The sequence below is a fragment of the Chaetura pelagica genome, unplaced genomic scaffold (genome assembly GCF_000747805.2).
Source record: "Chaetura pelagica isolate M959 unplaced genomic scaffold, ChaPel_1.0 scaffold171, whole genome shotgun sequence".
Taxonomy (NCBI): domain Eukaryota; kingdom Metazoa; phylum Chordata; class Aves; order Apodiformes; family Apodidae; genus Chaetura; species Chaetura pelagica.
Window position 1 is genome coordinate 306,178 of NW_009952066.1, and position 10,682 is coordinate 316,859.

The 10,682-nt window shown below is 38.1% G+C and overlaps 1 protein-coding gene across 1 annotated transcript in view; it reads left to right on the plus strand.

The window, feature by feature from the left end:
- Window positions 1-10,453, plus strand: part of SMEK2 (SMEK homolog 2, suppressor of mek1 (Dictyostelium)) — a 19,882-nt gene extending 9,429 nt beyond the window's left edge. The window contains exons 5-16 of the mRNA XM_010004896.1: window positions 944-1,021; window positions 1,820-1,936; window positions 3,038-3,154; window positions 3,523-3,654; window positions 4,166-4,268; window positions 5,355-5,396; window positions 6,013-6,171; window positions 6,862-7,031; window positions 8,158-8,297; window positions 8,587-8,771; window positions 9,132-9,334; window positions 10,118-10,453. Of these exons, the coding sequence (XP_010003198.1) occupies window positions 944-1,021; window positions 1,820-1,936; window positions 3,038-3,154; window positions 3,523-3,654; window positions 4,166-4,268; window positions 5,355-5,396; window positions 6,013-6,171; window positions 6,862-7,031; window positions 8,158-8,297; window positions 8,587-8,771; window positions 9,132-9,334; window positions 10,118-10,213 (1,542 nt within the window). The 3' untranslated portion in view covers window positions 10,214-10,453. The remainder of the gene's footprint in view (window positions 1-943; window positions 1,022-1,819; window positions 1,937-3,037; window positions 3,155-3,522; window positions 3,655-4,165; window positions 4,269-5,354; window positions 5,397-6,012; window positions 6,172-6,861; window positions 7,032-8,157; window positions 8,298-8,586; window positions 8,772-9,131; window positions 9,335-10,117) is intronic.
- Window positions 10,454-10,682: the final 229 nt, after the last annotated feature.

A 10,682-nucleotide genomic window follows, 5' to 3' on the forward strand; every position in this document is an offset into this window, starting at 1 on the left:
GGCATTCTTGTAACTGTAAAAATTCTGTATTATGTTGGCCTAATAAAGCACACAGGAAAGTAGAGAAGTAAACACCCTCTACATTATGCAACATAATGACTATATGTATATTTATTGGGACGGCCACTATTCTGTTCATGTTTGTTCAATGCATAAGTAAAGTTTAGAGAGTTAAATTAGTAGTGATGCATAACTTTGTAATGGTGTAGCATAATGTGATGATTTGCTTTAAGATTTATTTTGTATTTAAGAGGTAACAGAGACATTTGATTTGAGAGAATGCCAATGGTGTTTTCAATGCTAATGGGTGCAGAGAAGTTAATGCAGAGAGGGGGCAGGAAGTGCCCAAACAGTTGAGATGATGATATTCACCCTGGTTTTTTTGTACCTCTTGAATATTAAGCAGTAGTGTCACTGAAATGCTTAACAAGAAAGGGAATGTCCCAGTGCCTGGAACAAGGACCTGTTTTCTGTGATTTTGATTCACTGGGATATGTGGCAGATCGTACGGGGAGTGTGCAGGGTGGGAGGTGATGTACATCACCAGAGGTGGAAGTGACAGGATCTTCAGAGACTGGTTGTCCAGAAAGCAGATTTAATGGTCACCAGCTATGTTCAGTGTAAGATGTGGGCCTGCTCCCCTGGGCCTGCTTCTGCTGCCCAGAATGAGCACTGAAACAGTATGCTGGAAATTACCTTTCTGAATGTGTACTCTTGCATTTCCCTTTCTTGTGATAGTCTAGGTATGGAGAAAAAAAAATAAAAGAAAAAAAAGAAGGCTTTTCTACCAACGCATGGTTGTTTCTAACAAGTGAGCCAGTAATTAAGCATGGTAGTTAGGATTAAATTAAGTTTGACTTTTTACACTGTGGGAGCCAATAAAGGTGGATGCTTTAACTTTTAAGAGGCGTTGTATAAGTTGTATTCTTCTTGTGTTACACAGGAAGATGAGAAATTTTTGTCTGAAGTTTTTGCACAATTAACAGATGAAGCTACAGATGATGACAAACGATGTGAATTGGTAAGTCAGGGGTCTTGGTAGTTCTTTGAGTGTTTTAAACCACAGAGATTGAGTAGAACTTAAAACTCTTCTGTTGATTCTGCAGTCTTTGAGGTATTTCTGTAACCCTAGAATAATTTCCAGTGTAGCTCTTTCTTTGTTTATATACTCATTAAATACTTCTTGCAAGGTAGGCTCTTATTTATTTATTTTAAATAATTATTTTATTGTTGAGAAAGTACTAGTACTGAGCTGGTACCCTGGATTTGAAGGTACACTTTTTCTTTCAAGTACTCTTTAACGTGCCATCACTTATATTTGTCATATAAACACTGCTTTTGTTCACTGTGCTTTACTCATTCAAAATGACCTTTTCAGTCCTGTGACCGAGGGCTATCAGTAGTCCCTTAACGTATATCTAACAATCATTATTTATCCTGGGAATATATTTATCAGTTAAAATTGCCTTGTTCAAATCTTGCTTTCAGCAAGATTAGCACCTTTCTTCTTTCAAACAGTAGGCATACCAGATGAGAGTATAAATCCTTCCTATGCTAGGTGTGATAAAATAGCTACAAGGTAACTATGTCTTTCTGAGGTAAATTTCCACCTTTTAAATTTGTTTGTTTTGCTTGTTCTTACTTCCTTTTGCTTTGTTGGTGTTGCTAATGGTTGGAGGAGAAAGGACTAATATAATTTTCTAGGGAAGCACCATACCAGCACATACACAAACTCTGATACAAATTGGAACAGTTTCTTACTTCCAGAGGGTTTTCTGAATCACATACACCTTAATTTATTTTTTTTCGTATCCCATAGGTTAACTTTTTCAAGGAATTCTGTGCGTTTTCTCAGACATTACAACCTCAGAACAGAGATGCATTTTTCAAAACTTTGGCAAAGTTGGGAATTCTTCCAGCTCTTGAAATTGTAATGGTAAGTGAAAACTTAAAGCTGATTTTAACAAAAATTTTGAAAACCCCACAGCCATTTAACCAGCTTTGCACTCCTGGAAGTTGAAATTTGTTGTAACGTTCAGGATCCAAAAGATGTCCAGAGTTTTCAGAAGCAGCGTGACTTTATTGCTGTAGTATTTTTTATTTTGCATGATGAAGTCTGTGGCCAATGCAATGCTTTTGACAACGTAGTGTGAAAATTGAAAGATGGTCTTTTCCATGTGGCTGCTCCATTTTTTTTATGTTGTTGTTGTAGTTGGACCAGTGTCAAGAAGTATTTTTAGATAATCTTGAACTGTTATCTTGTTGCTATCTGAAAGATCACATAATCCTGTCCTTTCAGAGGCATAAAGCAGATTAATCTGTCTTAATCAGCAATGTGAAAACATGAGTTTTTTCACTCCTTTGATTGAAGCATCTGTTGCTGCCTGACCATTGCAATTCGTATGTCAGTCCTGTTGTTACTCAGAAATTACAAATGCAAGGAACTTTTTATATTCTAGAGTAACAACCTGTAAATTCACCAAAGGGCATTTGACTGTTACAGAGGCACAGAAGTCATATAGATGTTGAGTAATTAGATGAACCCTAATCTCATTATTCTTTCCTAGGGTTAGGCCAGTCCAGATAGTTCCAGTTAGGTTAATATTTTCTCCTTAGAAATTGTACAGTTATTCCAAACCTTAATAAAAATATTGTATTGTGTTGCCTGTAAGTACAGAATTTTTTGTACAAATTGGTTTGTATAGCTGATCCTTTTATACAAAGTAATAAACTGGATAACACATACAGAATATGTCTTAGAGACTTTAACAAGTAGCATGATATAAATGTTTCCTGCCTAAATTAGGGCTATCAAATTCACAGAAAGCCTTGAATTATTTCTTAAGGAGGGAAACAATGAGGAAAAGATTTTGCTGTTGTCTGTCCTTTTTTCTTCTGTATTACTGTGTCTCTCATAGAAACGTTTGTAATAAAATGTCTTCAAAACTTGTAACTCCTTATTCTTTGCAGCTTTACTTGATAATAAATTCAGAATTTTATTTACTCAATACATTTATTTATTTATTGTTTTAATTAGGGAATGGATGATCTGCAAGTTAGATCTGCTGCTACAGATATATTTTCTTATCTAGTAGAATTTAGTCCATCCATGGTCCGAGAATTTGTAATGCAAGAGGCTCAGCAGAGTGATGATGTAAGTAAAAATGTTTTGAAGTTTGTTGAATGTGCTCATCTTAGAGCAAACATTAAAAAAACCCCACAGACCAGCAACAGAAACCTCCGCAGCATTTGGAACACAGCCCAAAAATGTTGGTAGTAGAAACAGGAAAAAGTAGATTTAAGTTGTACTTTCTGAGCATGTTGGTGTTGCATGAGTTTACAGGAATAAAATGGTAGCTCTGCCTGACAGGGATTTTGGTTGAGGAGGGTTGTGCTTGACACAACTTCAGTGTCTAAACACAACTCTTCCCATTTTTCAGTGTCACTTAGGTCTTGCTGATGAAATCATTCCCCTGCTGAAACTGTGTCTGATTATTTTGTGTTTGGTTTGGTTTTCTACAGGATATTCTCCTCATCAACGTGGTGATTGAGCAGATGATCTGTGATACTGACCCTGAGCTCGGGGGAGCTGTTCAGCTCATGGGGCTCTTGCGCACGCTGATAGATCCAGAGAATATGTTGGCCACAGCTAATGTAAGAAAATGCAAAGGGGTAAAGACACCTTACTGTCTCAGCAAAAATAGAAGCCTTATATTTATTGCTGTTGTTGTGATCGGAGTATAACAAAAGATGTCTTTGTTCTTTTTTGACAATGTTTTGTATGGTCTGATAGTGAACTTAAGCTAAAAAATAAGCTAAAATTTTCAGTAACTTTTGTTTATAATAAAAGGTGTGTGTGTGTGGTATTCTGCATGTGTTCATTAAACTGAGCAGTCCTGTGCTTCAGGGAAACAGCGTGTCTGCAGCGTGGTGGGGGGGGTTTGGTGAAAGAGAGAGGTTGGGTTGACGTGTCTTGGATATTTTCCCTAAAGTAATAAATTTGTCTTAGTTGAGTGAAGATAAAGTTGCAGGACCAACCAAAAAGATAAAGGCAGACCTGAGGGAGTTGGTAGAATTATTTGTAGACTGTCTTTTATATTGCTACTCTTTCTTACTTAAAAGGAAATACACAACTGAGTATTTAATAAAGTTATATTTGTTTTAGAAAACGGAAAAAAGTGAATTTCTCAATTTCTTCTACAACCATTGTATGCATGTTCTTACTGCACCGCTTCTGGCCAATACATCAGAAGATAAATGTGAAAAAGGTAACATTTAACTTTTAATGTGTTGTTTTGGTTTTTTTTTCCCTTTTAAGTCTTGCGTTGTTTTCCAGTGAGTGGCAGTCCTGGTAGCAGGAACAAGGCTATGGTGCAAGCTGGGCATATGCTTGCCAAAAGCTGTTATTCCCCTAGAGGAGGGGGTTCTGTGGACAGAAGTTGTAGTAGCCCTTTATTGCAGTTTTGAATGAGTATCTACCTTTATGCTGTAAAATGTACATCTGCTTGATTTGTATTGTTAATTGTGTACTAGTTTTGCTAGTATAATTTTACAGAGTATTTGCTGTAAAGCAGAGAGTGACCAGCTGGCAGCTATTTTTTTCAAAGGTTTACAAAAGTGGTGTTATATTTGTTGATGTTTACATGACTCCAGGCATTGGGAGTGCTCGGGTCATTGACTCCTGAGACTTAGGTTTCACTTGGCTGCAGTATAGAAATGCTGGAAGATATCTGTTCAAAGAAATACAACTTGGAGCTCCTTTATCTTGTTTCTTTTTTTATTGTTCTTGGTAACAGTAAATGAATTGGAAACCTCCCCTTGGAGTTCACAGCTAACTCTCAATAGTTTGTCTCTAGTGCTGTGGAAACAGAAGTTTAATGTAGTTACAGCCTCTTGAGTCAAACTTTTTTCTGAGTGCTTCAAGAGGCTAAAGGAAACCAATCCATGTTTGGTAAAAGCAACTGTCTTATATTAGCCAGCTCTTATATTAAGTGTTCAGTAACAATAAATAAAAATTGTATGCGTTTTATACAAAACAAATATGAAGAGCTGTAATACTCATTATTTCAAAGATTTACAATAGGTACTTTCTTTTAGTCTAGGATTATTCCTAAGTATTAGATTACATCTTTTCGCCTACTTGAATTTGAAACTTTGTCGTATAAGTTAAATACAGAAATTTCATCTGGCACACATTCTTGCTGTTTGGCTTTTTCCCTATAGCTTGCAGAAACTTCTGATTTCATGAAAAGTTTGAACAGCTGGTAGAATTGATTGTTTATCCCCATCTTTTAAATATTTACAGTGCTTTGGAATCCTTTTCCTAATTTTTGTTTTTATTTTCTATTGGTCAGATGCAGTAGTTGAGTCCACTAAAAGTAATACAATTTGTCCAGGTAAGTTTTAATTGACCTTGAGTTTTGAAAGTTGTTTTGAATGAATAGAACAGAATATTTCCTTCGGAAGGGACCTACAGTGATCATCTAGGCCAACTGCCAGACTGCTCAGGGGCTGACAAAAGTTCAAGTGCTGTGTATGCTTTTTTAATTTAAAAAAATAATAATTAGGTCTCTTTTTAAAAAATTATTTTATTGTAATAGAAGTAGGTGCTTTGCTTCATTTAAGACAAAAGGAAGCTGAAGGCGCATCCTTATTTGCTTTTGAGTTAATGGGTTTCACTTTTTCCCCCTACCTTGCTGCTGAAAGTTTAAATTTGTGTTAGTGGAAAATGTACTGAAGATCCACAGCTGATCTTTTACATTTTGGGGGTTTTTGATCCTTATGAAAAGATGTTGCTAATTAGGCTTATTGTGACTGGAGAGGGGAAAATCCAAATTAGTGAGTGTTCTGTTCTTCCCCAGTGTCCTGCTTCCTAAGGCAACCCCATGTGACACTCAAAACACGTCAGAAACTAATAGCAGCTGAACTTGGTGGTGATTTGGTGTATGACAGTCCTTATTTTGTTGGTTTTGTTTGTTACAGTGTAACTTAAAGCCGTATTTTTTCTTGTAGATAATTACCAAACGGCACAACTACTTGCCTTAATTTTGGAGCTGCTTACTTTTTGTGTGGAACACCACACGTATCACATCAAGAATTACATTATGAACAAAGACTTGCTAAGAAGAGTACTGGTCTTGATGAATTCAAAACACACATTTCTGGCCTTGTGTGAGTATGGAGTTGTTGTGATTTCTGTCTTTGAGGCTTTGCATGCACTGTGTGGAATGTGTACCAGTAGAGATGTATGCTTAAATTAAAAAGAAATGTTAATTTCCTGTTTATTAATGAGTAGCTATTAAGTAATTTTGAAAAAATAGGTAGCAGATGTTGGTTAATGTTGACCAGTGCAGTTTATGGTGGGAGGAGAATTGAATCTTTTGAAGCCCATAGTCATCCTTTCAAGTCTTTATGACAGTAAGGATCAGTCGTGATCAGCTTCCATTAAATGGAAATACTGTCCTTTTAAATTACATTGTAAATCTAGTGCTCCTTGTGGAGAGGGGATGAAACTCTATGGACCGTGGTGTTGAAAGAACGGGGGTGTCTCTGGGAGGTGCAGAAAAGCACAGGAATGAGCAAATAATTTAACCTCTCATGCACTGAAGTTTATTGCTACTGGGTTTCAAAAAGAAATTAAGGGACTGTGATCACCTTGAAATACACAGAAAAGACAGAGACTGAAAGGAAGATTTCCTGCCAGTAAATGTTCCTTCTCAACTCTCAGGAAGTGATTTTTAATGCTCATGGGTTTTGGGTGCATTTTCTCAGTAACATCAGGGGTTTTTTTCAGTTCTTTCCAAGAGAAGCAGATTGGAGCCCTGGCACGTATTTATTAAATGCTTGCCTTTCTTCACCCAGGTGCTCTTCGCTTTATGAGGAGGATAATTGGCCTAAAAGATGAATTTTATAACCGTTACATCACCAAGGGCAACCTATTTGAACCAGTTATAAATGCTCTGTTGGATAATGGAACTAGGTACAATCTGCTCAACTCGGCTGTGATTGAGTTATTTGAGTTCATCAGAGTGGTGAGTGAAGCAGCTTCTTCAGCTCTTGTGTGTATGTGGCATCTTAGGGAGAAACACGAAACACGAATCTGTCACGTGAAATAGTGTGTTACTAGTTAAAATCACAAACTAAAAATCCCATAGGTGAATATTCAAACAGAAAGGAGCCAGTAAGCTGCTTCGTGCTTGTTTGACTTGGCTTGTCCCTCCAGAGAGTGTGTGGGCTCTGTTTACATCTGTGAAAAAGATGGTGTTCTGTAAATTAATGTCTTTTAAGTGGTTGGCAGTGTTTCTGGACTAAACTTGAAAGTAAGGAGTTAAGTGAAATGTTTTACATGTGAGTAAATCTGGGTATTATTTGGTCTAAATGAGACTCATTTAATTTCATTGTCCCTTAAAATCAGCCACACGTGCTTTCTCTGACAGTGTCAGCTTTAGATCAGTTGCTTTTCCACAGGCAGAGTTTGTGGGAACAGTGTCTATGTGGACAGGACAGACAGGACAAGCAGGAGCGCCCAGTTTACTGTACTGCTGAGGCAGAAAGAAAACAGGGACTTACAACAGCTCCTGAGCTCCTCATTGCAAATGCCTTGATGTGTGGGAGTCTTCTCAGGGAATCTTTGGTCGGTGAAAATGAAGGGCAGTTTGTAGTTACAGGATGTCATAACAGCTGTCTTTTTCCAGCAGGAAGAAAATGCTGAGTGTCTCCAGGTGGCTTTTGCCAGTGGGGTATGAAAGTTGAAATCTGAGATAGGGTGACACTCGTGAAAGGCTAAAAGGTGCCTCATCACATGGGTGCTGCTATTGTTACTGAGGACTAGAAGGAGCATAAATGTGGGGAGAGCAGAGCACAGTGACACTCCTGTTTGTCTCAAGAAGGCTTAACCCAGCTTGCATCCTGGTTCAGTCAAACTATCACAAATAGAATTGGGGCAGTACTGAGTGTATTCTCTTTATGTGGGAAATTCAGTTATTATTTCTAGATGTCAGCTTTTTTTAAAGAAAATTCTGATGACTTCACATTTATTCCTTACAATAATGTTTTGACTGAACAATGAATCAGTTTCTTTTAAGACTAAACTCTGAAGTTTGCTGAACTTATGCATGGTAGTGTTCAAGACTGAAGTACTATTTTATTCTTACACAGGAGGATATTAAGTCCCTTATTGCACATATAGTTGAAAACTTTTATAATGCACTTGAATCTATTGAATATGTTCAGACCTTCAAGGGACTGAAGACAAAATACGAGCAAGAAAAAGACCGACAGAACCAGAAACTGAACAGGTATGAGCCAGTTGGTGTATTCAGTGGTGTTAAATGTTTCATTTGGAAAACTCCCAACTTAGGAGCAGCAGAATCTTCTTCTGTTGTTCATAGTTAGTTAGGCAAGCCTGCCTTGTTGTCAGCTGGGCTTCTTGAGGCCAGCTCACATCGTCTGTAGAAGCAGAGATGGAGCTGGACCATCTTCTCAGACACTCTGAATTCCCTTCAAAGCCTTAGAAAACCTTTCTGACCCCTGGGTGAATCTGAGCCAGCAGCAAAATGTGAATGACGTGTCATGTGTCTCTTACAGTGTTCCATCTATATTGCGTAGCAATAGATTCCGCAGAGATGCCAGAGCCTTAGAGGAAGATGAAGAAATGTGGTTCAATGAAGACGAAGAGGAAGAAGGTGAAGCTGTTGTACCTCCAGTTGAGAAGTCAAAACAGGAGGATGATTTTCCAGATAGCTATGAAAAATTTATGGAAACTAAAAAAGGTGTGTGCTCTTTTCAGCTTGTCAGCAGCAGCAGCGCTCTGTGTTAGATATGTGGAGTGTTACATAAAGAAACCAGTTGCTTTGGCTTTGTATCCTAAGCAGGAGTAAGGGTGTTCCATGTCAGTAAGGAATTCATTCCTCACATGTCTTTTCAAGCTAGTTTAGGATTTAAAATAAGAAGTTATATTGCTTCAGACATGCATCTAGTTTAGATGACGTGGATGAGGTCAGGTGGTGAGCTGTTAGTTTAGACTAATTTTTTTTTTTTTTTTAAAAGGCAGCTTTTACTCTGTGATTGTGCTGTAGATTGTACTCCCTGGTGTACAGCTTATATTAAGTATGAAAATGTTTGTCCCTCAGCTAAGGAGAGTGAAGACAAAGAGAATCTTCCAAAAAGGACTTCAGCTGGGGGATTCAAATTCACTTTTTCCCACTCAGCCAGCGCAGCCAATGGTGCAAACAGTGCAAACAGTAAATCTGTGGCAGCTCAGACGTCACCAGCAAGCTCCAACGGCTCCTCCTCAAAGAACACCACCTTGACCACAGCAGTGACAGCCACCAAGGTGGGAGAACCTGGACAAAAGCTGCTGGCCTGGCTTGGGCAGCGCAGCGGTGTCCTGAGACTAGACGGGTGGTGCTGGGGTAGAGTTAGCATTAGCCTCTAGGCAGGCTGTCTTCTTTACTTACAAACTTAACTAATCCCTTACTAGTTTTGGGGAAGGTTTAAGGAAGTATCAGGTGGGACTGGCATCTATTGGCTTCATTTTGCATCCTCTTCCTAATTTAACTGCTCCCACTCCTCAGCTTTAACTGTCCAGTTGCTGCTTTGTGTGTGATTTATGTTTTTTTCTGAATTATGTTAGTGCCTCCCCATGTCAGGAAATTAATAAGGTCTTTTTAAGCAGATGAAGTACAGTAAGTGGTGCCTGTATTACAGTTACCTGGTCATGCATTAATTTAATCTTTAGCTTGCGAGTTCCTGAAAGGCTATAGAGAAGTGTGGCCAAAAGTTGTGCTGCACATCTAAGACTTCCCAGCCAAATGGATGTGCAGTGAATCATGGTGCATTTTTGCAACTGTCCAGTTGGGGGCTTAAAAAGTGATTTTTAAATAACTCTTAGGCCAGATCCAGAGGAGCAAGGAAGTTCTAGCATTTTTTTAACCTTGAAGTTCAAAAACATTCTCAAGACAAATGGGTCTTTGCATGGAAAAGGCATCACCAAGAAACCCTCCGCAGGCTGGCATGTCCTGGATGGGCTGGCTGGGGGGCTCTGTACTACAACTGCACATTCCTGGGGATATTTGTCAACATGAGATTTTTATTTTTTTTCTTTTTTAATTGGCAGGGAAGTCTAGTTGGCCTAGTGGATTATCCTGATGATGAAGATGATGATGAAGAGGAGGAGACATCTCCAAGGAAAAGACCTCGTCTGGGTTCATAAATGAAACCAAAACTTTGGAATAAACACTTTTATTATGGGGTTTCAAATGCTGCAACTGTTTTAAGAGCTAAAAAGAGTCTTGATTCAGAAAGCTTTCTCCCAAGAGTATATAAGATAATACAAGGAGTAGCAAAAGAAACTCAGTGTATCAGCTAGAAAGGGTTAGTTCTGTAAACACAAAGCTTCCAAGGAACTTAATATCTTTCTAGTAAGTAAGGAGTCTGCCATTCGGGCTGTCAAAAAAAAAAAAAAAATAAAAAAAAAAAAGTGGGTTAGTATTCACAGAACCTGGATGATGGCTTCTTAGCAAGGAAAGTCTCAGGTGTTGGGAGGGCAGGGGGAGGGAAAGGTATGGTAAACACTTTTTAAAAAATATTGCAGGGTTTCCTCAGTGTTTAACAGAACTAGGAAAAAAATTCAAGCTTAAATTTTGAACCCAGTAATCTTAATTTTGTAATGGTGCTGTCAG